The 27,099-nt window shown below is 47.0% G+C and overlaps 1 protein-coding gene across 1 annotated transcript; it reads right to left on the minus strand.

The window, feature by feature from the left end:
• Window positions 1–340: 340 nt before the first annotated feature.
• NLRP12 (NLR family pyrin domain containing 12) lies at window positions 341–24,053 on the minus strand. Its single transcript, XM_070770245.1, has 10 exons — window positions 23,693–24,053; window positions 22,765–22,845; window positions 19,712–21,395; window positions 15,907–16,086; window positions 14,492–14,662; window positions 11,819–11,989; window positions 10,133–10,303; window positions 8,812–8,982; window positions 5,720–5,890; window positions 341–5,251 (listed from the first exon to the last, which is right to left on the minus strand). Exons 1-10 carry the CDS (start codon window positions 23,979–23,981, stop codon window positions 5,164–5,166), a joined length of 3,177 nt encoding a protein of 1,058 aa, XP_070626346.1. The 5' UTR covers window positions 23,982–24,053; the 3' UTR covers window positions 341–5,163.
• Between the last annotated feature and the right edge of the window lie 3,046 nt (window positions 24,054–27,099).

Here is a 27,099-nt window from a genome sequence, read left to right on the forward strand (position 1 = left end):
CACAAGCCTCTCAGGGTGGCCGGGAAAAAAAAAAAAGCTCATTGTAAAAAAGAAAAAAAATTCTTTAAAGAAAAAACAGAAAAGGAAATACTTTAAAATGCTCATTCTAACACAACATTGCCAATCAACTATTTGCCAATAAAAATATTAATTAAAAATGCTCATTATAGCACTATTAATAAATTATCCTAAATTTGTAAAAATTGAAAATGTCTAACAGGGGCTTAATGAAATAGGCTAAAGATATACTCTGTATTGCCATTAAGCATTAAGGCACATGTATTTATTGGTTTTACCATTTTATTTATATAGTTTTTGAAATTTATCCAACAATCTTTAGTAAATCCCATGGACTTGTTATCTTTGTCCAGAATTTCTTACAGGGAGAATACTCAGATCTCAATAATACGCATAAATTTATGCACATTTTTAAAAGATACTGAAAATATTTTGAGAAATTGTAATATTCATAGTTGCTAAAAAGAAACACTTAAAATACCTTTTAATGGGGTGCTGGATTTAAAGAACTCCGAAGCGATCCCTACACCAACGCTTTGTATGAATACACAGAGATTCAGAGATAACATGAACAGAATTAGACGTGTTCTTGATTGTTTTTTTCCATCACCCTTCCTCTAGGTTTCAGTCTCTCAGCTTCCACACTATTCACATTGTAAAGCGCTGTACATAGTTTAGAATGTTTGCCAAGACCCCTGGCATTATCCACAAAAGGCTGAAGGTGCTCCATTGCCTTCCCCAGTTGTGACAACCAAATGTGTCTCCAAACTTTGCCAGATGTCCCCTGGGGAGGGAAAAAAAATACCCTCAGTCGAAAAACAGTATTCTAGACTATAAAATCCGTCGTTTTATTCACCCCAAACACCCCAGACACTAACAAGCATGCCTTGGCATGTCTTATGTGCTCAACAAATATTGCTAAATAGTAAATAGTAGTTGAATGAATAACTGAGTCCCCAGAAGGTACAGTTATGTTCTTTGGGGGTACTTCTATGTATTTTCCTAGTTTGTTTATAATTTGTTTGTTTTGATGGTATAAACAATGAAGGAGTCGACGGTTTAAAAAAAAAAAATACTGGAGGATGGGTCTCACTCAGAATGGGTTAGGGTGGGTCTGGGTGGAGACCTGTGGAGGGGAGTGGTCTTCCCCGCAAAGGCTGGGTCTTTGGCTTATATAAGAGGTCGGCAGGTCTGAGACCTTACTTCCTGGCTAGAGAAGCAATGAAATCCTGCTTTTTGTGAGTATCACCTGCACATTCTTTTCCTTAAATTGTTCACCCTTTTCTCTTTCCAGCTGCTCGTCTATTTTCAGTAAGTTTTATTGCTTTCAGTCTTCTGAAATTGCACTGGGTTGTTACCTCTTAGTTTGACTCGAAGCTACCTTTTCTCATTTAAACTGCACTTATGTATTCTAATAGTTTTTTCGTTTTTTTTTTTTCAGCCTGGAGGCATGCAGGATATTCCCAACTTGGGATCGAACCCACGTCTCCTGCATTGAAAGTACAGAGGCGTAACCACCGAGAATCCCACCCCGACTCGCCCAGCCTAGTGTATTCTCTTCTGGTAGCTGACCTTTTGTGTCCCCAAAGTTGGTATAGTGTTTAGCCAGCGACATCTAGGGAGGGGAATTTTCTTGCCTCATTTCAGCGTAAATTGAGGCAGCCTGAACTTTTCACTACCGCGCGACGTGGCATGAGGGGTCCTAGTTCCCAACCAGGGATTGTACCTTCCCCGCCTCCGTGCTTCAAACGCAGAGGACTTGGTTGGGAAGTCCAAGGCAAAGTGTAGTCGAATAACCTCAGCATGCATTTAACTCTCCTTAACCGAAGTTCTAGTACTATGGTAATAGTGCAGGGGCGGGGGGTAAACACGAGCTTCATAATCGGACTTCATGTTAGCTTTCCCTCTTGCTCTTGCGGTTTGGGTTAGTGTTAATCCTTTGAAGCGTTCTGTCTTCTAATTCCTTTACTTAGTGATCCTGGCCCGCAACTTCTCAGCCTGTGGTACTCAAACTGTGGGGGCACTTCCGTTTTACGAAGGGAAGTGCCGCCATGTTTTGAGTGTTACCGGTTGAGAGAGTAGCTTCCACTTGGTGAAAACTAACTGGGGGCCTGGTATGAAAGTTGTCTATAAAGTTTGCTTAACGTCTCCTTACAGCAATGACTCTTACAGAGATCACCAATGACTTTTACAGAGATCCTTGCTAGGATAAGGGTCAGAACTGGTTCCAGTAACCCAGACCGGGATGCTCAAAATGGGGGTGCTTGCCGATTTGTGACTGGAAAGTGCTCCCATTTTCGAGCGTCCCTGCTCGGGAAAACCATCTAAGGATTGGAATCTGCGATATCTGCTCGCGTTTACCGATCCTGCTCTTCATTACTGACTCAAGTCGGAGATTCTGTCAGCAACCAAGGACTTCTGTTTAATCAATGGTGGGTTTTACTTCCAATTCCAGGGGTTTTGTCTGTAATTTGCCGTGTTGAATATGCTGCTGCAAAGTCGCTTCAGTCGTGTCCTACTCTGTGCGACCCTGTAGATGGCAGCCCACCAGGCTCCCCCGTCCCTTGCTCAATTAAAAGCTCTGCGTATCATAATTTTATTCAATTATCATAATTGTTAATGTCAAATGTTATGTCATATATAAATGTCATAAATGTTAATAAAACAAATTTTAATGTCATAAATATTAATAAAACAGTATACCTATATTGTGTCCTGTTTATTTTTCCAGTCATTTATTTCCAAAGTTGGTCCTTGAACACTATGAGGAGTTTCTGGGGGCTTGCTGGAAAGTGGGACTATCTCAGTGGGTGCCTCCAGGGGTCTCTGGGTCCCTAGACCATTCTTAAGGGTGCAGCTTCGATCCCTAGTGGGGAAAACATTAATTCCTCATAGGATTAATTAAGCCCTGGAAGTGGTTTCTAGGCCTCTAGCAATCTCTCCCTGGGTTGGGGACTAAGGTCACAAAGTATGTCCAGAAACTTCCTGGTTCCCAAACTAGGGACCAGGGACTAGTTTTGTGGGTGCAGTTTTACCACGGGGGTGGGGACATGTGCTCATTGAATCAGAAATTGTGAGCAGCAGATAAAGCTCTGCTTAATTCTCACCTCCTGTGTGATCCTCCATCCCTTTGCAGCTGGGGTGGAGCATCTCTAATGTTTTAGGGATGGCTGCTGTGGTCTCAACATATTTTCCCCAAGTTTTGGCTAGTAGCACCTGGGACATAAAATACCCAGTTATTTTTAAAAAAGGGGGAGTTAAAAAGGGGATTTAGCTTTCTGACAAGCTCCACACAGATTGGCAGAGTGTTAAACAAGGGCATGCTGCTAAGTCACTTCAGTCCTGTCCTGGTAGCCTGCCTACCAGGCTCCTCCATCCATGGGATTTTCCAGGTGAGAGTACTGGAGTGGGCTGCCATTGCCTTCTCCGAAACAAGTGCCTAAATGGTGTTAATTTAGGGCTTCCCTGGTGCTCAGGAATAAAGAATCTGCCTACAGTGGCAGTTTGTATCTGATGTGGCTTCCCAGGTGGCTCAGGTAAAGAACCCAACTGCTAATGCAGGAGACATAAAAGACTTGAGTTTAGTCCTAGAGGTCAGTAAGGTCCCCTGGAGAAGGCAATGGTAACACACTCCAGTAATCTTCCCTGGAAAATGTGGACAGAGGCGTCTGGCAGGCTACAGTCCATGGGGTCCCAAAAGAGCCAGACATGACTTAGCAACTAAACAGTCTGGCTATTTAACACTCAATGTTAAGAATTAAATTTGTTCAGAAGTTCAAGTGGCTGAACTATGATCTTAGAATCAATGGGCTAGCAGTTTGCCAAGATGCTTAACCTATAGGTAAATGTGGAAAGTCAGTTGCCAGGACTCCTGTGCTTAGAATTGAATTTAGAGATACAACTTCATGTAAAGTTTTATTGATAATTAGGTAATTCTGAAATCTACTAAAATGCAGTTGATATGGTTATAGGTGTGTAATAATGGTGATTCACAATTTCTAAATGTTATAGCTCATTCGTAGTGGGAAATCATTATAATTGGGACATCCCATCTCAGAAGTGCCCTGTAGTCCTCCCCAAACCACTCCAGCCATGGAACCTTGAGTGTCCAGTAATTAAATCCTGGAGTCCTGTGTTGCTAGTTTTAAACTAAGGCGGCTCATCAGTAAAGAATCAGCCTGTAATGCTGGAGACGCAGTTCTGACTACAAAGCCAGAAAACTCATACCTTCACCTTAAGGTGTACTCTCAACTTGTATGCCCACAAGTTTCCTTAGCCTTCAGCTTTATGACAGCCTGTGCATGTGCTAAGTCCCTTCAGTCTCACTCTTTGTGACCCTATGGGCTGTAACCTGCCAAGCTCCTCTGTCCGTGGGATTCTACGGGCAAGAATACCGTTGCCATGCCCTCCTCCAGGGGATCTCCCTGACCCAGGGATCAAACCTGCGTCTTTTACATCTCCTCCATTGGCAGGTGGATTCTTTACCACTAGCGCCACCTGGGAAGCCCTTATGACAGCCTAGGGATTGCTTTAAGTGAGTCAGATTACCCCTAGTTCAGCTTGCTCATGAATTTAGGGCTGCCAGAGGGGAAGGGGTAGTTTGGGATGGATAATATACTGCTATATTTAAGATGGATAACCAATAAGCAGCACCAAGTTCCTTATCGGGACCTCCTGTTGTGAGAAAACTCAGGCAAGCAGACCTGGCCAAGGAGGGTGATTATGGTCAACAGTTCCCTAACACTTTGTTGTGGGGACTGTCGGTGTATTTTTATTTTCTAGGATATTTATAGCAGGACTTCACAAGATGCCAACAACTCTCCCAGCCCAGTGTCCTCTGACAATGCCGGGTGTCCTGGGAAAGGGGAGGTTGGAGGGGGGCTGACAAAAATCACCCTCAGTTGAGAGCTTCTGTTTTAGAATCATCTGGGACCCTGCCTTGAATTCTCTCCATGGCACCAATTCTCCAAACTAAAATTCCACCCTCTTGCCCAGCAATCGCACAAACCCCAAGCAGCAAAGATTATCCTGCAGAGCATCTTGTCTCTTGAGGAAGTAAAGAGACAGAGGTCAACGTTGATTCATGGGTCCTGGGATGGTCCTCTTCTGTCCTGACTTCAAGAGAAGAACCAGCAGCCCAGCTACTCAGCAGCCAACGTCCAAGTAAGGTTTTGTCATTCGAAGTGCCTCTAAACTTCGGTGGGTCATTTTATTCAGGTCCATTCCAAACAACCTGAGGACACAAGAAGGGAAATATTCCAGGCCACTATCGTGGCATTCAGTCCTTACAGCAAATCTCTTATACATCCTGCTTGGTTACAATATGTTAATTCCATTAAGTAGTTCATCATTGTAAATCAAATCTTATTGGGAGATAAGCTTGCTCTAAGCTACATCCCATTTTTAAGACCCTAGCCTATGTTAACAAATTTAATTTATAATCATCTTACGGAAGGGCTTTCCCTGGTAGCTCAAACAGTAAAGAATCTGCCTGCAATGCAGGAGACCCAGGTTTGATCCCTGGCCGGGAAAGATACCCTGGAGGAGGAAATGGCAACCCATTCCAGTATCCTTGCCTGGAGAAGCCCACGGACGGAGGAGCCTGGCGGGCTACAGTCCATGAGATCACAAAGAGTCGGACACGACTCCTGACCCCAAGCCCCGGGTCCTGTCTCCTCCAAAGGCAGGGACCATCTCTCACCAGAGGACTCGGAGTTTGCAGCCCGGGTGGCTCAGCCTCTCGCACAGCAGCCTGACACCTGTGTTTCCCAGGGCGTTGTTGGTCAGATAAAGGTCTGTGAGGGTCTGGTTGATGCCCAGGGCAGAAGAAATGTCCTCACAAGCTTTGCCTGTGAGGCTGCAGCTGTCGAGCCTGTGGAAGACGAGAAGTGGTTGAAAATGTCAGCAGTTTGTGTTGGAAAGTGTCAGCTTCATAGGGAATCAGAGTGACGTTTTTAGGGATCAGTTTAAGAAAGAAGCAGACTAGAATCAGATCAGTCCAGGTTAAGGGCAGTGTGGTGAGGGAAAGCATTTCATAAAGGCATTTAAAGACAGTCCCCTTTGCTGTACAGTAGAAACTAACACAACATTGTAAAGCAACTATACTCCAATAAAAATTCAAGTTTTTAATTTTATTTATTTTTATTTATTTTTGGTTGTGCTGAGTCTTTGTTGCTGTGTGGGCTTTGGTTGTGGTAAGTGGGGGTTACTCCCTAGCTGTGGTGCTTGGGCTTCTCATTGCGGTGGCTTCTCTTGTTGCAGAGCTTGGGTTTCACCTGATTCAGCTCATGGTCTCAGTAGTTGTGGCTCACAGGCTCTCGAGCTGAGGATCAGTAGCTGTGGCACTCAGGCTTAGTTGCTCCCTGACATGTGAGGACTTCCTGGACCAGGGATTGAACCCGTGTCTCCTGCACTGGCAGTCAGACTCTTTACCACTGAGTCACCATTTAAGCCCCAAAATTAATTTTTTAAAACAAAAGAAGAAAGAAAGAAAAAAGATTTCTGAATTCATAGCTCCATCTGTAATAGATATCCTGGTTCTGCAGCCAAGAATTTCTCCTTCTGGTAATTCTATCCCAATTTCTCATTGAAACCCCCATCTCAGGGATTAATGTCTACAAGCTCTAGCAGTAGATATAGGGTCAAGGGCTAAGCTGGTTGGTTTCCTTGTCCCCAGCCACCACAAGTGGTTCCCTCTGGGCACAGGATCCATCCAAAACAGTGAATCAGAATCATGCTTTCCCTAGAGATTTTTTTGTTCAGAATTTGCACCTGAAAAGAAGTCATCTATAGAGCTGTAGGCATTTTGCCACCATGTACTGGATCAAGGCTAACCTTAACTCATAATGGAGCCAATACAGCAATAAGTAGAGAAGATAATGGAGATCAAGTATCTGAATGCCTAGATCAAGCCATACCTGAAACCTACACTTCCAGTTACACAACTTGATCAATGCTCTCCCCCATCTTCTTCTTCTTCTTCTTTTTTTTTTTTTAAAGAAGTCAGCATGATTTGGGCTGCTTCCTGCGCCCCCCCCCCCCCCAACACTATGCCATCTGATTTTCTCTGGTTTCTATTCTGTTCAGTTGTGTTTCTTTCTTGTATCCCATGCTGTTACAGTAAAAATAGGTAGCATTGAAGTGCTGTTATAGTTGGGATGTTAGATGGAAATGTTTTCATCTTTGGCTGAGGCTGTGAAGCAATATGTGCCTCCAAACAACGTATAAGGCAACAGTTCAGGACTTGAAATGGAAGAGAAAGACCCAGGTGGGTGATGTATAATCACGCACCTCACAGGCACAGAAGGGTCAGGAGTAGGACATATGGTGAGATCTGGGGAGGGGATTGTGGAAAGAGCTTGACCCAGATCATTTCATGTCAGGAGCACCTCCTCTGGGGTCCCCATGAGAACACACATATGATCCCCATGAGACAGGTATCATTTGGACACCTGCCAGACTGGGAGGGGGTGGAACTGACATCCCAGAGGGAACCTAGCCGCACCAATGAAGGGAGAGATGGGGCTTCCTTGGTCCAGTGGTTAAGAATCCACCTGCCAGTGCAAGAGACGTGGGTTAGACTCCTGGTCCGGGAAGACCCCGCATGCTGAGGAGCAGCTAAGCCCATGAGCCACAACCACTGAGTCCGTGCTCTAGAGCCTGTGTTCCGCAAAAAGAGAAGCCACCGCAGTGAGAAGCCTGTGTACTTCAACTAGAGAAAGCCCTCTCGCAGGAACCAAGACCCAAGTGCGGCCAAAAATAAATAAATAAAAGGGAGACATGCTGTCCCTAAGCTCTCATCTTCGTTTCCAGTTACCCAGGGCCCCAGATAAGCAAGAGATTCACGAAGGGAAGAAAATTAAAAATAGATAAGCCTGGGCTTCCCTGGTAGTCCTGTGGTTAAGAATCTGCTTGCCCATGGAGGGAGCAGGGGTTCGATCCCTGGTCCAGGAAGATCACACATGCCAGGGAGCAACCACAACTACTGAGTCAGAGCTCTAGAGCCGGTGAGTCACAGCTACTGAAGCCTGCCTGCCTAGAGCCTCTAAGAGATTCTTGACCATCTGAGCCACCAGCATAGACCCCCAAGAAGAGAAGCCAAGGCAATGAGAAGCCCTTGCCCCACAACAAAGAGTAGCCCCTGCTCTTTGCAACTAGAGAAAAGCAGTGAAGACCCAGCACAGCCAAAAATAATTAACACAATTAATTTAAAAAAATAGATTGGGAGGAAGGGATGGGCTGGTATTGGGAGAAAGGGGAAGGAAGAAAGGTTCATTAACATTTGACTGAAGGTTATTCTGGACCAGACTAAATTTAAAAAAATATATTTATTTATTTATTATTTATTTGACTGCATCAGGTCTTAGTTGAGGCGTGTGGGATCTAGTTCCCTGACCAGGCATTGAACTCAGGCCCCCTGCATTGGGAGCGAGGAGCCTTATTAGCCACTGGACCACCTGGGAAGCCCCAGATTGAACTTTTATTACATAAAGGTTACCAGAAAGCTATAAATCTGCCCAAGTAAATGCCCAGAGAAAAGGGGAATTTTACAGAACATGTTTAGAGGCAATGACTGGATGGAAAAATTTAGCCTCTCTGTTTGCATTCCAGAGGATGAAATTACTCTTCGACTCATTCACACAGCTTTTCTTTCCACCTCTGAGCATCTCGTATCTTCCAGAGAGATGGAGGCATGGAAGGATAACCGTCCAACAGAAAAAAAGATCAGGACAGATCCCCTCCCACCCCGCCAGGGACCAGCATCATACCCAGCAGTGCATCCCAGCCACTCACCACAGTTTCTGGAGTCTGCAGGTGGGGTGTCGCAGCCCCTCACACAGCAAGGACATGCCGCGGTCTCCCAGGTCATTAAAGCTCAGGTCCAGCTCCCGAAGGTGGGAGCTGACCCCAAGCACAGCAGAGAGACCCTCACAGGCCACAGAGCTGAGCCGACAAATGCGGAGCCTGGGAAGACATTAAGCACAGGAGAGAGCTGTCTCATTTCTTCTGAAGTTTTTTGGGGGAAAGAGAAGGGTTGGATCTTACTTCCTCCACCAGGGATTGAATCCCAGTCCTCAGCAGTGAAAGCAGGAAGTCCTAACTACTGGACCACAAGGGAATTCCCAGATGTCTTCAGCTTAATGGGGTCGAAAATGCTACCGTATTAACTAGTGAATATTATGCAAAAGAAGCAGACTCAAAGACATAAGAACAAACTAGTGTTTACAGGTGGGGAGAGGGAATGGGGGAGGGGCAAGATGAAATTGACAGTCCTGCTGCTTTTTTTTTTTTTGCCCCACCCAGCAGCTTCTGGGGTCTTAGTCCCCCAACTAGGGATTGAACCTCAGCCCCCAGCAGTGAAAGTGTAGAGTCTTAACCACTGGACCACCAGGGAATTCCTCATTTTCTTTTTTTTAAATTTGCTTTTTCATCTGTTCCATCATTTAAAAATATAATCTCTGAGCCAGATCTTATGCTAGTCACTGGAACACGTTGTTGCCACAATGTTGTTCCTGTACTTCTGGAATACAACAACACACACACAAACTCTGATAAGTGACACAGAAAAATAAGGTCAAATAGGATCCTAAAAGTAATCTTATCTAGGGATTGGAGAAGGTGTGCATGAAGAAGAAGCATTTGCTTTGGATCCTAACAGATGAAACAGGTATTATCAGGGTGAAAAAAAGGAGAAATCAGAGCAGAAGTGCATCTCAGGGAGATTTCCCTGGTGGTCCAGTGGCTAAGACTCCAGGCTACCAATGCAGGGGGCCTGGGTTTGATCCCTAGTCAGGAAACTAGATCCCACATGCTACAACTAAGAGTTTGCATGCCACAACTAAAAATCCTGCATGCTGCAAGTAAGACCCTGGGGGCAGCTAAATAAATAAATAAATAATAAAATAAATGTTAAAAGAAAAAAAAAAAAAGGAGTGCATTCTAGGAAGAAGGAACTGTTTGTGCAAAGGCCCTGTGGCAGAAAAACCTTTGACAGGAGGCCGAGGGAGCTAGAGGTTAGGAGAGGAGGGGAGGGAGACAGCCCCCCTGAGCCCAGGCAGGAGGGCAGGAATTGTGACTTTGGACTCCTAGGAAAGTGAGGAAAGCGGGGACTCACCGGAGGGTCTGGAGTTTGCACTGTGGGTGCCTGAGGCCTTCACACAGCAGCAGCACCCCGGGATCCCCCAGGTCATTCAGGCTTAGGTCCAGCTCCACCAGGCTCTGGTTCACGCGGAGGGTGGACGCCAAGTCTTCACACGCAGCACCAGTGAGGAGGCAGATCTTCAACCTGCAGAAAATCCAGTTTGGGAGTGTTTCCTGTACAATGCTGATGCTATCCTCCCTTCCCCCAATCTTTTTTAAAAAATTATTACAGTAGACTTGATTTACAATGTTCTCTTAATACCTGCTGTGTAGCAAAATGACTCAGTTATACGTATGTGTTCTTTTTCATATTCTTTTCCATTATGGTTTATCACAGGATATTGAAGATAGTTCCCTGTGCTGTACAGTAGGACTTTGTTTATCCATTCAGTTTATAATAGTATCTGCTAACCCCAAACTCCCGGTCCTTCCCTCCTCCACCCTGCCTTCCCCTTTGCAACCACAAGTCTGTTGTCTGCAACAGTGACTCTGTTTGTTTCATAGATAAGTTTATTTGTGTCATATTTTAGATTCCACGTATAAGTGATAGCATTTTAGATTCCACCTGTAAGTGATATTATTTGTCTTTCTCTTTCTGTGTTGTTAGGAAGCACAGTACAAAATAGCCGGTTGGAGGAAGTCTTTGGGAAAATGGTGAAGGGCCAGAAATATCCCGGCTTGGTGTGCTGCGGGCAGAAAAACATTTCCTGCCTTTGGTTATGCCTGGCGCAAGATTTAATAATAAATATTAAGGATGTTATTTGAGAAAACGAGTTACGGGATAAGCACATGGGTCACTTAGAGCGTGTTGTCCTTGAAATATTTTTACTGATTAGATGTTAACCCTGTATGCATTCTGTTGGCTGTATATTCTAAGCTCTTTGTTCCTGCTTTTATAAACAGGCTTGATTGCAGAAATAAACTTGTCAGTCCTTGCAAGAGACTGTCCGAGTGTCATTCTTTCAGGTTCGTTGTTTCCAAGTCCCAGGGAAAAAATCCCCAACACTGAGTGACTGCTTAGTACAATAATCTCTAGGTCCATCCATGTTGCTGCAAATGGCTGCCCCCAATCTTAAAAGTAATGTTTGCAAATAAACGACTTGTTCGAAATACGGCCAAAGGCCTAAATAGACATTTCTCCAAAGAAGACATATAAATGGCCACAAATCACGTGAAAAAAAATGTTCAATATTATTAATCATTAGGAAAACACAAGTCAAAAGCACAGTGAGATATCACCTCATACCCGTTCGGATAGACATTATCCAAAAAACAGAAAACAACAGGTGTTGGTGAGGATGTGGAGAAATTGGCACCTCTTTGCACTGTTGGTGGAAATGTAAAATGGTCCAGTGGCTACGGAAAATAGTATGATGGTTCCTCAAAAAGTTAAGAATAACTGTGTGTGTGTGTGTGTGTGTTCAGTTGTGATTGACACTTTGCAAACCCATGGACCCTGCCAGGCTCCTCTGTCCATGGGATTTCTCAGACAAGAATACTGGAGTAGGTTGCCATTCCCTTCTCCTGAGGATATTTGCCACCCGGGGTTTGAACCCGGGTCTCCTGCGTTGCAGGCAGATTCTTTACTCTCTGAGCCACAGTGAAGCCCACATGAGGTTGCTGGAGGAGTCAGATTTACAGAGACACCGGTAGAACTCACCACAAAATCCGCAGCCTACAGACTGGGTGCCTCAAACCTTGACACAGGAGCCTCAGGCCTGAGTCTTCCAGTGCATTTCCTGTCAGGTCCAGCTCCAGCAGATGACGACTGGTGCTGAGCACAGAGGCGAGCTCCTGGCAGGCCCCGGCCTCCAGATGGCACTTCCTCAACCTTGGGAGGAAAGAGAAAAGTTGAAGAGGGCACCATCTTGCTTTTCCATATCCTGATGGTTCCTGCCCTGGCCATCGAATCAGCTGATGTACTTCCCTTGTGGCTCAATGGAAAAGAACCTGCCTGCCAATGCAAAAGACATGGGTTTGATCCCTGGGTCAGGAAGAACCCTTGGAGGAGGAAATGGTAACCCACTCCAGTATTCTTTCTTGGGTCCTGGGAAACTCCATGACAGAGGAACCTGGTGGGCTACAGTCCATGGGGTTTCAAAAGAGCTGGACATGAACCTACAATTGTCCCTAAAGTTACAGAGACAAACAGGATTTTGTCACTTCCAGATAGAGAATCTTGTCTAATAAGATAAATGAGTGAGTAATTATGATCCAGTATAGGTGGTCTCTGGAGAAGGAAATGGCAACCCACTCCAGTACTCTTACTTGGAAAATTCCATGGATGGGGGAGCCTGGTAGGCTACAGTCCATGGGGTCGCAAAGAATCAGACATGACTAAGCGACTTCACTTTCTTTCTTTCTACAGTTCCTTTTGGAGAAGGAAATGGCAACCCACTCCACTGTTCTTGCCTGGAGAATCCCATGGACGGAGGGGCCTGGTGGGCTGCGGTCTATGGGATTGCAGAGAGTCGGACACAACTAAGCAACACACACACACACACACACACACACAGAGGTGGTCTCATGGAGGCAGTGTACACAGAGTAATAGTTCAGAGCAAGGTCTCTAGGGTTCAACAACCTGTTCCCCACCCCCCATACTTTGACCTCAAAGGAGCATTTTGTTTTGTTTTTTGGGTTTTTTGTTTGTTTGTTTAGCTGCACCCTATAGTGGCTTGTGGGACCTTAGTTCTCAGACCAGGGATTGAACCCTGACCCTTGGCAGCGAGAGGACAGAGTCCTAACCACTGAACCACCAGGGAATTCCCTCAAGAGAGTTTTCATCAGGTCTCAGCTTTCTGTTACATGTGCCACCATGTCTCAAGTCACAGACTAAAATAAGGATAATAATTATGCCGGCCTCAGGTTTGTTGTGAGGATTACATAATTTATTAAAAGCAGTGGGTGTAGAACCAGCCTGACACATGGTCAGTGCTCCATCAACGTGAGTTACTGTTTGTTGAACATCCTGGTGGAGGGGCCTCCTCACCCAGCTTTGGCAAGTGGTGTGCAATGAGGGAAGGCTCTCTGGGAGAATTTGAGCTGGTTCTTGAAGGGTAAATAGAAGTTGATTTGGAAGAATAAGATGAGGGGCAGTGAGATAATAGAAAAAAAAAAAAAAACACACACACATAGGTCTCTGCTCTGGCTCCTGGCACAGAGTTCCTAAATCTCTAATTTCCTAAGTGATAAAACAAAAGCAAAAACATGGGACTTCCCTGGTGGTCCAGTGGTTAAAATCTGCCTTGCAATGCAGGGGACACAGGTTCCAGGTAATGAAGCCTTACTCTGACGCCATCTCCAGGTAGATAGTGTTAGAACCAAGATAAACTCCAGGACGCCCAGTTGGTGTCACATGCCTTCGTGTGGGGATAACTCCACACATAAAAGTGTCAGAAGTAGAGTGTTGGGGGACTTCCCTGGAGGTCCAACGGTTAAGAGTTTACCTTCCCATTGGGGAGGGGTCTGGGTTTGATCCCTGGTTGGGGAACTAAGATCCCACATGCCTTGTGGCCAAAAAACCAAAAATACAAAACAGAAGCAATATTGTAACTAATTCAATAAAGAGTTTAAAAGTTGTCCACATTCAAAAAAAAAAAAGTCTTAAAAAATGGGGAAAAAATGGAGCGTTCTTATGAGTAGTAGTAATGAAGTAGTTATGAAGACATAGAGGGGGAAGGCAGGGTGTTTTTTGGAAAACAGTGGCACTGAACAAAAAGGAAGTTGCACAAGAAAAGGATCTTTGCACGGAGACCTCTGGGGTTCTGAGTACTCAGGATGTGGTCAATAAATAGGGTGTGGGTTCTGGGTGGGCAGGTGGCCCCAGGGACTCCTCACCATGTGGAAATGACTGGGGTCAGAAGAGGCCAAAAACAGGTTCTCCAAAATGCAGAGTCCAGAGCAGGGGTCTCAGGTCAAGGGTCTAAGGGCAGCTCTAATTTGAGCTCAGTGGTAAAGAATATGCCTGCCAAGCAGGAGATTTGGGTTCGAACCCTGGGTCGGGAAGATCCCCTGGAGGAGGAAATGGCAGCCCACTCCAGTATTCTTGCCTGGAGCATCCCATGGACAGAGGAACATGGTGGGCTACAGTCCATGGGGTGGCAAAAGAGTCAGACACGACTAAAGTGACTAAGCACACTCGCACAAAGTGCAGAGGCCAGGAGGGGTGGCATCTCAGGTCACGGGTCTAAGGGCAGCTGTGATGAGAGGTAGGGGTTTGGGGATTGGCATTTGGGGAGATGCTTCGAGCCCTGGGACACAACCAGCTTGTCCCAGGAGGTCACAGAGGTGAAGAATGTGTTACTGGGGGGGGGGGGGGGCGGGACACTCACTGCACCACTTGCAGCCTGCATTTGGGGTGCCGGAGCCCCTGACAAAGCAGCTGTGCACCCAGCAGCCCCAGGGCATTGCCACTGAGGTCCATCCTCAGTAAGTGCTTGTTGGCAATCAGTGCGGTAGTCAGGTCCTGGCAGACGGAGCTGGAAACTTGGCATCTCTTCAACCTGAGACGCAAAGAAGAAAAGAGCCAGGTGATTTCATTTGGGGTTGTTTTGTAAAGGGGCTTCCCAGGTGGCACCAGTGGTAAAGAACCCGCCTGCCAACGTAGGAGATGTAAGATGCAGATTCGATCCCTGGGTTGGGAAGATCCTCTGGAGGAGGGAATGGCAACCACTCCAGTATTCTTGCCTGGACAATCCCACGGACAGAGGAGCCTGGTGGGCTGTAGTCCACGGGGTCACAAAGAGTCAGACACAGCTGAGTGATTAAGCACGCATAGTTGGTTTACAAAGTTCTGTTAGTTTCAGGTATACAGCAAGGCAAGGTGGTTCAGCTATACCAAATATATACATATATAAAAATTATATGAATACATATATGAATATATATATATATCAGATTCTTTGCCTTTGTAGGTTATTATAAGATACCGAGTAGAGTTCCTTGTTCTCTACAGTAGATCCTTGTTGGTTATCTATTTTATACGTGAGTTTTCCTGGTGGCTCAGAGGTAAAGAACCCACCTGCCAATGCAGGAAATGTGGGTTCAATCCCCAGGTTGGGAAGATCCCCTGCAGAAGGCAATGGCAACTCACTGTAGTATTCTTGCCAAGACTACAGTCCATGGGATCGCAAAGAGTGGGACCCGACTCAGCGACTAAACAACAACAACAGAGTGTGTATATTTTAATCTCCACCCCCTAATTTATTCCTCCTCTCCCCATTCTCTCTTCTTTTCTCCATCACTACAAGAAGGTAATTAAGTTAAAGTGAGGTCATGAGGGTGGACCCTGGTGCAATATGACTGGTGTCCTTCTATGGAGAGGAGGTTAGGACAGAGACACACAAAGAAGAAAGACCCTGAGAGGATGCAGGAAGAAGGTGGCTGTCAGCAAGGCAAGGAGAGGGGCCCGGAGGAAACCAAGCCTGCTGACGCGCTGAGCCGGAGCTTCCAGCCTCCACGGCTTTGAGAAAATCAAAGTCCATCGCTTAAGTCATCCAGCCTGTGGTGCTTTCTTATGGGACCTCAAGCAAACATCATCCTATGATTTTTTGTTTTTTGGCTACACCACGCGGCTTGCAGGATTTTAGCTCCCCAACCAGGGATTAAACCCGTGCCCCAGGCAGTAGAAGCTGGACGTCTTAACCACTGAACCACCAGGGAAGTCCCAACCTATGCTCTTTCTGACGGAGCCCCTTGAGATGGAACGGTAGGGCCCCCAGAAGCTCACAGACCAGCCTGGACTCACCTCAGGTTCTGCAGTCTGCAGTTGGGGTGTCTGAGTCCTTGACATAGCAGCTTCACCCCCTGGCTTCCCAGGGCGTTGCTGTGCAAAGCCAGCTCCACCAGACTGGGGTTGGTGCTGAGGGCAGCAGCCAGCTGCTCGCTGTAGATGTCAGGTAAAACGTGCCTCTCGGGGCTGCGGGAAGGACAGACAGGACGGTCGGTTTACGGAGATGTTTGGCCCTTGCACGTGTGCTCAGTCCCTCAGTCGTCTCCCACTCTTTGCCTGCCAGGCTTCTCTGTCCGTGGAATTTCCCAGTAAGAAGACTGGAGTGGGTTAGCATTTCCTTCTCCCGGGTATTTTCCCAACCCAGGGATCAAACCCACGTCTCCTGTGTCTCCTGCATTGGCAGGTGGGTTCTTTACCACTGAGCCTGAGGGCTTCCCAGGCAGCGCTAGTGGTAAAGAACCTGCTTGTCAATACAGGAGATGTAAGAGACAGAGGTTCGATCCCTGGGTCGGGAAGATCCCCTGGAGGAGGGCATGGCATCCCACTCCAGTATTCTTGCCTGGAGAATCCCATGGACAGAGGAGCCTGGTGGGCTACAGTCCACGGGGCTGCAAAGAGTCGGACACAACTGAAGCAACCTAGCACACACGCATGCACCAGGGAAGCTCTATATTTGAATATGGACTGAGTATTAGAAGATATTAAGGAATTGTGTTTTTTGGTTGTTGCTTTTGTTTTTTGCTATGCTGATCCATTCCTGGGTTCAATCCGGTATTGAACCCAGGCCCTTCGCAGTAACAGCAGGAAGCCCTAACCACTGGAAAGTGAAAATGAAATTGCTTAATCGTGTCCAGCTCTTTGCCACCCCATGGACTGTAGCCTACCAGGTTCCTCTGTCCATGGGATTTTCCAGGCAGAATACTGGAGTGGGTTGCTGTTTCCTTCTCCAGGGGATCTTCCCGACCCAGGAATTGAACCTGGGTCTCCTGCATTGTAGGCAGACGCTTTACTGTCCAAGCTACCAGGGAAGTCCCCTAACCACTGGACCACCAGGAAATTCCCAGGAATTGTTAATTTTGTTAGGAATGATGATGCCATGGTGAGGGAAGGGGGCACAGGTTCAATCCTTGGTTGAGGAAATAGGATTCCACAAGTCTAGCAGGAACAATCCCCCCCAAATTTTTTTTTGAGGAAAAATAAAAAGCAAGACAGGGAACAATAGATGAAGCACATTTGGCAAAATGTTGCTAACTGGTCAAATAAATGATGAATATATATATTCATCTATCTATCTCTATATAAATACTCTGTGTATATTTGAAATATTCCATTGTAATTTTTTTTTTTCCAAAAGCATTAGCAAGCAACTTAGAGAGGGCAGAAAACCATAGAGCTCCACTACTTGATTGAGTTACTATCAGGGAGCTCTTTAAATTTATTGGTTTATTTATTTTGGCAGTGCATGCAGCGTGGGGGAATCTAAGTTCCAAACAAAGATTAAACCCATGCCCCCTGCAGCAGAAGCACGGAGTCTTAACCACTAGACCACCAGGGAAAGCCCCAGGGAGGTCTTTAAAGCCTTTCATCTGTACTTGTGGTTCCCAAGTGTGGTCCCCAGGCCAGCAGCATCACCTGCTCTTCGGTCTTCATTCTTTTAATAAAGTTTGGGTGTTTCCCCCATAATGCTGTCTTATGTCAATTTAATTCTTAGGCCCAGTCAGAGACCCTAACCTCAAGGAAGAGGATTCTTCTTCCCCCGCAGTTCCAAAGCTGATGAAATCATTGTGAGACTGCACAAACGATTATTCCATCAGTTTTCCCACATATATGCCTTTCCACAGCTTGCCACACCAGAAACTCAAGTCTTGTCATAGCCCTACAAACATATTGTTCTTTTGTTAAGACTGTACATAAGCCCAAATTCTTTTTGTTTAAAATTTATTTTTAATTGAAGGATAATTGCTTACAACATTATGTTACTTTCTGCCATACAGCAACATGAATCAGCCATAGGTATATATATGTCCCCTTCCTCTTGAACCTCCCTCCCATCTCCCACCCCATCCCACCTCTCTAGGTTGTCACAGAGCACCAGGTCGAGCTCCCTGAGTCAGACAGCAGATTCCCACCGGCTGTCTAATTTACATATGGCAATGTATATTTCCATGCTCCTCTCTCAACTCCTCCCACCCTCTCCTTCCCGCACTGTGCCCACAGGTCTGTTCCCTTTGTCTGCCTGGGTCTCCACTGCTGCTCTGCAAATAGATTCATCAGTGCCATCTCTCTAGGTTCCATATATATATGCCTTAGCCCAAATTCTACAGATCCCTTAGGGTTACTCATTTCTGGGTCCATTCTCGTGTAAGTAGGAAGGGACGTGCCACTAAACTTCTATTTTTTTTTAGCTTGTAAATCTTGTCTTTTGTAAGTCTAATTTATAAGTCCCCAGTTTCACAACCTAAGAGAGGAGAGGGAACAAGAATGTTTCCTTTCCACTCCACTTACGTTGAAATCTTTGCTTCTAAGGTGATTCCTCAGGGAACCCAAACCAAAACAAAGTCCTAGCCAAACAAACACACAGAAAATGTCACTTGCTCAGAGTTTCCTTCACGGACCACCTCCTTTCATGTTGCCCTTCCCCCTTCAAGTCACTGTCTGTTATATAATATTACCCGGTTTTACTTTCTTCCTAATAGATAACTCTGTTTGCAACTACCTTAATCAATTTCATTTCATTTGCCTATTGATTTATTTACTATTCTTTGTCTATCTTCCTTCTCCATTGACTGTTTGCTCTGTTAGGGGCACTGGCTGGCTTATTGATACTGTCTTCAATCTATAAAAAAAAAAAAAAATGCCCAGCAACAAGGACTTACTGTATAGCACAGGGAACTATACTCAATATCTTATAATAACTTACAATGGAAAATAATCTGAAAAAGTATATATATATGTATTATATATCTGAGTCACTTTGCTGTACACCTGAAACTAACACAGCATTGTCAATCAACTACACCTCATTGTGAAAAAACTTTTAAGAAAAAAAAAAAAAGACCATATAGTAAGATTAGAAAATCACTGGGAATTCCCTGGAGGTCTAGTGCTTAGGACTGTGTGCTATCACTGCCAGGGGCCCAGGTTCCATCCCTGGGCAGGGAACTAAGATCTCCTAAGCCCAGCAGGGCAAGGACAAGGAAAAAAAACTGAAAAAAAGGGATAGCCCAGCTCACAGATATAAGGCCCTGGATAATATATGTTGACTGGATACATTCTCCTTGACATAGGCCACTATTTAGTCCTAATAAGTATTGCCTGGGGCTTCCCTGGTGGCTCAGTGGTAAAGAATCCACCTGCCAATGCATGAGACCTGGGTTCCATCCCTGGGTCGGGAAGATCCCCTGGAGCAGGGCATGGCAACCCACTCCAGTATTCTTGCCTGGAAAATCCCATGGACAGAGAAGCCTGGCAGGCTACAGTCCACGGGGTCTCAAAGAGCTGGACACACTGAGCAACTGTTAGTGTTTTTGTTCTTTTTGTTTAAGAACTAGAAAATGACCTGGACACTGTTGACACTTCGGAGCCAAATAGTTGTTAGTGATGGAGGCTGTCCTGTGCATTATAGGATATTTTTGCAGCATCCCTGACCTCCACCCACTAGACCCCTAGCATCTGTCTGATCTCCCCTAACTGTGACAGCGAAATCCTTCTCCACATATTGCCAAATATCTCCTAGGATGGAGGGAAAAGTCACCCGCTTTGAGAACATGAACTTGGCTAAGGGCATGAACTCGGGGAGCGAGCCCCAGCAAATACTTACAACGTTGCCAGGGGCCATCTCAGCCCGTCTTCTCCATGGGCTTGGTAGGCAGCCCCGAAGAGCTGCAGTACCTCGGCGTTCCTGCAGCTCTTCACACAAAAGGAGGACACCATGTGTTCCATCTTGGTGGTGATGTTGTTGACCACGACCACCTGGAAGTGGCTGAGGGCTTGTTGGATGAATTCCTCCTCCTGGAGCTCGTACAGGCAGCCGAAGACCTCCAGGGCGCCCTGCTTCAGGGTGGACCCCTCGCTCCGAGCCTTGCGGCGGATCCACTCGAGCAGCTCGGTCTTGACGCCAGGCGAGACCTTCCAGCCCAGCGTCTTCTCCAGGTAGCTCCTGGTCTCCTCGTTCAGGAGTCCAAACAGGAAACGGACTGTGAGGGCTAAGAAGCTCCTATCGGAGAAGGCGTACTCGGTCAGCAACCTGCTGAGGTTCCGCTCGGGGCCGGACCCGCTCGCTCCATCATCCAAGACATAGTGCATGGCCGCGAAAAATTCCTGGAAACTCAGATGGATGAAACTGTAGAGCGTCTCACAGATGATGTCCTTCTGGAAGATGTTCATGTTGAGGAAGGAAGAGACGTCGGCAGCGTCCAGGCCGTGCTCCCGGAGGTCGCGCTCCGCAAAGAGGATCTTCTGTTCCCAGAGGCCGTGGGCCGCCAGGGCGCACAGCCCCCTCCGGTTGGGCGGGGACGGCAGGGTGGGGGTCCCTGGCTTGGGTTGCATCAGACTCAGGAGGTAGAGCAGGTACACGGCCGTCGTGGTCCTCGACCTCCGTCTTAAGAGCCCCCCGTCCTCCAGCTGCTGCTTGAGGCAGGTGCAGACCACCCAGCACACCATGGGGACAAAACACAGAGTGAAGAGGGGCTCGTCGTCCCTCACGAAGCTGAAGACCTGGCTGGCCTGCTCCCTGTCGTGGAAATACCTGTGGAAGTACTCCTTGCGCTCGGCCTCGGAGAAGCCCAGGATCGCCACGTGCCTGGGATGCTCCAGCGAGCGCTGGAGCTTGGCCAGAGCGGTGGGCCGCGTGGTGATGAGCAGAGACAGCTCGGGCAGGAGCTTTTTACGAATCAGGCTGCCCAGGAGGACCTCCGCGGGCGCTTTCTTCTCCCAGCAGAGGCACCAGGGGCCCTGCGGCTCGTGGAAGGATGGTCTGAGTTCGTCAAAGCCATCCATGATGACGAGCAGACGCTCAGGCACGCGGACGAGCTCCTGGAGAGGTGCGCAGGGCTCCGGCCAGCAGCTGGCCAGGAGGTCTCGTACGCTGAGCTCTGCGGTGCCCCGGTTCATCTCCCGGCAGTTGATGTAGCAGACGTAGTCGAACCTGTTTTGGAAGAGCTTCCCGTCGGCCCAGTCGAGCATCACTTTGTGGGCCAGCATGGATTTGCCCATGCCCGCCGCGCCCTGCAGGACCACGGTGCGCGGGGGCTCCGGACGCTCTTCATCTGGCTCGAAGAGGGCCTCGATCTGGATGAGGCTGGCCGGGTGGCCAGCGGTCCCCGCGTGTCCCCGGCCCGTGTCCAAGAGCTTCTGCTGGGCCCACCTGGGGCTGGAGTGTTCCTTCGCCAGGAGGAGCCGCGTGTACCGGTGGCTGAGGTTGACGAACTCCCCCAGGCGCGCGTTGCGGTCTTCCATTAGCCGAAATTTCCTGCGGACGTAGTCCCTGTAAGTTTCCTGGGGATCTAACGGAGAGGAATGAAGGACCGTGAAAGATAGATTGGTCAGCAGCCTTTAATGAATGCATGCATTAATGCAAACTGTGGTCTAGTGAACTATCTGCTTTGCGATGACGTTGGAAGTCTTTTCTAGATGGAGCCTGGGAACTTCGGTACTTCGGTACAACACCACAGATCTTGCCTTCTTGTGGGAAGCAGAAGCAACATGGGAACTATTCTTTGTTGTTGTTGTTGTTTTTTTTTTAACTTCCCAGGTGGCTTAGATGGTAAACAATCCTCCTGCAATGTGGGAGACCTGGGTTTGATCCTTGGGTTGGGGAGATCCCCTGGAGAAGGGGACAGCTACCCACTCCAATATTCTGGCCTGGAGAATTCCATGGACAGAGGAACCTGGAGGGCTACAGTTTATAGGGTCACAAAGAGTCAGACACAACTGAGCGATTTTCACACTTTACGTTAATAGGTGGCCCAGTGATAAAGAATCTGCCTGCCAGTGAAGGAGATGCGGGTTCAGTCTTTGGCTTGGGAAGATTCCCTGGAGAAGGAAATGGCAACCCACTCCAGTATTCTTGCCTGGGGAATACTATGGACAGAAGAGCCTGGTGGGCTACAGTCCATGGGGTCTCGAAAGAGTCAAACATGACTGAGCACACGGCAGGGATAGTTGATTTATTTACAGTGTGGTACCAATCTCTGCTGTACAGCAAACTGACTCACTTATACACATATAGACATTCGTTTTCTAAATATTCTTTTCCATTATGATTTATCACAGGATACTGAATATACTTCACTGTGGTACTGTAAGACCTTGTTGTTTATCCATCCTACATAGACTAGTTTGGATCCGATAATCCAAAACTAGCCCTTCCCTCCCCCACCCACCTCCCCCTTGGCAATTAGGAGTCTGTTTTCTAGGTCTGTGAGTCTGTTTTGTGGATAGGTTCATTTGCACCATATTTTAGATTCTACACGTAAATGATATCATATGGTATTTGTCTTTCTGACTTCACCTAGAGCAATAATCTCTAGTTGCATCTATGTTGCTGCAAATGGCCTGATTTCATTCTTTCTCATGGCTGAATAGCATTCCAGCTTCTTCAGGCTGGAATGGATAAAGAAGATGTAATATATATATTTATCTTTATCCATTCAACTGCCGATGGACATTTAGGTCATTCCCATGTCTTGGCTACTGTGACTGGTGCTGCTGTGAGCAAAGGGGTGCGTGTATCTTTTTGAATTAGAGTTTGTTCGGGTATATGCCCAAGAGTGGGATTGCTGGGTCATATGGTAATTCTAGTTTTCGTTTTTTGAGGAACCTCCATGCTGTTTTCCATAGTGGCTGCACCAGCTTACATGGCTCGTGGCTCACCTTTTCTCGGAGCGGCAGCCAAGACGTCCAGAGAACATGCTGACTCACTGCCCAGTGAGGGTGGGCCACCAGATGGAGCGTCTGGAAGAGGCATTTTGTCAGATCAGCTGGCATGTATCTGACTAGCCCTTCACGACAGTAACTTCCATTACATCAAACTGTCTACATGGTAATAACTCACTGCCCATGGGTATCGATCATAGTGATTGGCACCTCCATCCATCTGATTAATCCCTCAGCCAGGGCATTCTGAGTCGGCTTGGATTCCTCCTCCCCTTCAGCCCCACACCAGAAACTAGCATTTTTGAAATGTCTTTTATACATGTGTACTGGCATATTTTTTTTATTCAGTACTTATTTATTGAGCATCTTCTATTCTTTCATGGACTCCAAAATATATATTTATTAAGCACTTAGTATGAAAAGTGGGGTTTTCAAGCCAGCCAGGGTGATTGAGCAGGGGGAGGGAGAAAATGAGTAAAGGAATCACAGAGAAAGTAGTGCCTTCAGGGTTCTGACGGATGAATAGGAGTTTTCCAGGTGAAGAAGATAGAGGGAGATACTCCAGGCACCAGAGGGATGGGTTAGAGTGGCTCTTGGGAGCCCAGCAATCATCAGGAAGGAGAAGGGTGATCTTCCCCAGTGGTCCAGTGATTAAGAACCTGACTTCCAGTGTAAGGGGCACAAGTTCAATCCCCAGTGGGGGACCTAAGATTTCACATGCCTCCATGCAACTACAGAGAGAAACTGGCATGCTACAACGAGGACCCCACATGCCACAAGTAAGACCAGGTGCAGACAAATTAATTAATTTTTAAAACAGGAAGCAGGAGAAAAATCTTGAAAAAAAAAACACAGCAAAACAAAAACACAGAAGAAGGGAATCAGTGGGTGGCAGCTTCAGCCCGGGCCATCACCACCTCCTTACCCTTCCCTTGGTCCTCTCTGTGGCCTCTCTCCCACAGGTCCTTCCTGTTGATCTGATGAAAGACGCTGAGGGCCAGCAGCCAGGCCTCCTGTGGCCCGAAATGAGCTGCCAGCAGCTGGGCCATTTCCAGGGGACCCGCCTGCTCCATCCGCCCCCAGGGGATCTTGCCCTCCCCCATTTCTGTCGCAGTCCCCAGGTATAACTTGAACTTCTTCAGCTCCACGGCCTCCAGTTCCTCCAAGTAGGTGCAGAGGCGACCCAGGTCACTCCTGAGCGGGGCTGGGGACATGGGGGCGCTGTGGGCCCTCCAGGAGAGAGGCTGGAGGGGTGTTTCTATACCTGGGAGGAGCGAGTCCACATGCACAGCTCTGATCACCACAGGCAGAGATGTGAACGCCCAGACAGTCCTTCTGTTGAAATAGCGCCTCCTCCCCCTTCTATTCCTTCCCACCCCTCCCCACCACACCCTCACCTCACCAACAGGTCCATTTTGAAGAGGAGGAAGTGGAGACAGATTGGGAAATCGCAGGAGGCCTTGAGTGGTAGTGAGAAAGAACTTTCACTTCTCTCCTTCTTCCCCGCTCCCTGGACCAAACACTCTTTGTCCTGCCTGCTGTCTTCCTTGCCTCACTGGGTCCGAGGTAGATCTAACGATCAAAGTAGTTACTGCCCTTGGGGGTGAGGGGACGTTTCCCTGGTGGTGCTAGTGGTAAACAGCCCACCTGCCAATGCAGGAGACATAAGAGAGGTGGGTTCAATCCCTGGGTGGGGAAGATCCCCTGGAGGAGGGCATGGCAACCCACCCCAGTATTCTTGTCTGGAGAATCCCACGGACAGAGGAGCCTGGTGGGCTACAGTCCAAGGGGTTGTACAGAGTCAGACATGACTGAGGCAACTTAGCACGCACGCTTCCTCATGGGAGAATTAGACTTCCTTTCCGATGATATCGGACTTGGCTATGTCGCTTGCATTAACCAATGTCATGGGAGCAAATGTGAACATAAGATGTGGGTGAAGGGGAGCAAATTTTTCTTCCAGGTATTGATGAGGGAGACAGAAACTCAGAGGGGTACATGGATTTTCCACCATCACACAGCTAAACAAGGGCAGAAGTAGACATCTCATCTCCTTCAGACCAGGAAGCTGCCCTCGGATGAATGAAAAGGGCATAGTCAGGACTTCCTGGAGTTCAGAATCCCTCTTCCAGGGCAGGGGGTGTGGGTATGATCCCTGCTGGGGGAACTAAGCCCACAGACTCTGGAGCCAGCCTGCCACAATTAAGACCCCATGCAGTGCACCCCCCCATCCCCAACCCCCAAGAAGATACAGTCTGGAGAAGGATGTAGCTCAAATAGCTATCAGGTGTTTATGCTGGGGAAAGATTTAGGTTGGATGGGGAGAAAGGAGGGATCTTATAATTGGATATTCTTTTTTTCTTAAAGGTTTATTTATTTATTTTTGGCTGTGCTGAGTTTTCATCGCTATGTGTGGGTTTTCTCTAGTTGTGGCGAGTGGGGACTATTCTTCCTTGTGGTTCTCGGGCTTCTCATTGTGGTGGCTTCTTGTTGTGGAGCAGAGGCTCTAGGGAGATGGTCAGTAGTTGTGGCACACGGGCTTAGTTGTTCCATGGTACATGGAACCTTCACTGACCAGGGATCAAACCCACATCCCCTGCATTGGCAAGCAGATTCTTATCCACTGTGCATGCCTGCATGCTAAGTCACTTCAGTCATGTCTGACTCTTTGCGACCTTATGGACTGTAGCCTGTCAGACTCCTCTGTCTGTGGGATTCTCCAGGCAAGAATGCTGGAGGGGTTTACCATGCCCTCTTCTAAGGAATCATCCCAACCAAGGGAATCGAACCCACGTCTCTGGTATCTCCAGCATTGGAAGGCAGGTTCTTTACCACTAGAGCCACCCGGGAAGCCCCTTATCCACTGTTCCACCAAGGATGTCCAGGGAGCCAGTGAATGGTTTTGAACACAGCAACAAGGTGAAGAAGGGGTTTGGGGGAAATGCTTTGGTTTCTAGGTCTTTCTAGGGACAGTGATGCAATGTGGACACCCTCTATGGTCTTCACATTCCTGTCCCCCAACCCCTTGCCCTGGGGCTTTTCTGGTCAAGTGAGAGCTTGGAAAAGCTTTCTAAGCTTCACCCAAAACTTTTATAGGCTTGGTGAGGAAATGAAGAAGTAGGACTCAGCGTAAGTCCTTCCATAGTCTATGTAAACTGGGAATTTCAGAGATGAGCCGTTTGGCTGTGACGCTTACTTGTGACGTGCTTTAATCGTCCTGTTCTCACTTCCTTCTTTCCTCAACCACCATCTACACTGGAAGTCTGCCTCTTCAACTGCCAATGCTTCTAGAAGGAAAGACAGGACCCCTGTGCTTGGTGGAAAGGGGAGGCATTCGTGAGGGCCAGTCAAGTTTTCTGGACTCAGAATAAAGTTGGATTCATATATAAACAATATGGCTTTTCATGTAATAAACTATAGTGAAATAGAATAATATACATATATACATATTATATGACTGAATCACATTGCTGTATACCTAAAATTAACACAATACTGTAAATCAACAATGCTTCAAAAATTTTTTTTAGTAGTTAAGGAATGGAACTGGGGTTAGTGAACATTTCTGGTTACAATTGCAAAATCATGTTTCCAGGCAGGGATTCTCAAACCCTAATGTGCATCACCAGGAGACCTTATTGAAATAAAAATTCTATTTTAGTGGGTGTGAGGGTCTACATTTCTTTCTTTTTATTAATTTTACTGGAATAAAATTCTTTACAGTGTTGTGTTAGCTTTTGCTATACAGCAAAATAGATCAGCCATACATGTACACAGACCCCCTCTTTTCTGGATTCCCTTCCCATGTAGATCACTGCGGAGCACTGAGCGGAGTCCCCTGTGGTATACAGTAGGTTCTCACTGTTCTCTACTGGGCATGGATGTCAATCCCAATCTCCCAGTTCATCCCTACTTTCCCCTTGGCATTCATACATTTGTTCTCTACATCTGTTTCTGCTTTGCAAATAAGTTCATCTGTACCATTTTTCTAAATTCCACACATGGGCAATATTATATATTTGTTTTCAAGGTTCAGCATGTAATAGTATATATCAGTACTTCATTCCTTTTTTGGGGGAGGGGCTTCCTTGGAGGCTCAGATGGCAAAGAATCTGCCCACGATGTGGGAGACCTTTCGATCCCTGGGTCAGGAAGATCCCTGGGAGAAGGAAATAGCGACTCACTCCAGTATTCCTGCCTGGAGAATCCCATGGGTAGAGGAGCCTGGTGGGCTACATTCCATGGGATTGCAAAAAGTTGGACATGACTGAGCGACTAACACTTCATTCCTTTTTATGGCTGAATAATATTCTTTTGTGGGACTTCCCTGGG

Source organism: Bos indicus, chromosome 18, assembly GCF_029378745.1.
Source record: "Bos indicus isolate NIAB-ARS_2022 breed Sahiwal x Tharparkar chromosome 18, NIAB-ARS_B.indTharparkar_mat_pri_1.0, whole genome shotgun sequence".
Taxonomy (NCBI): Eukaryota; Metazoa; Chordata; class Mammalia; order Artiodactyla; family Bovidae; genus Bos; species Bos indicus.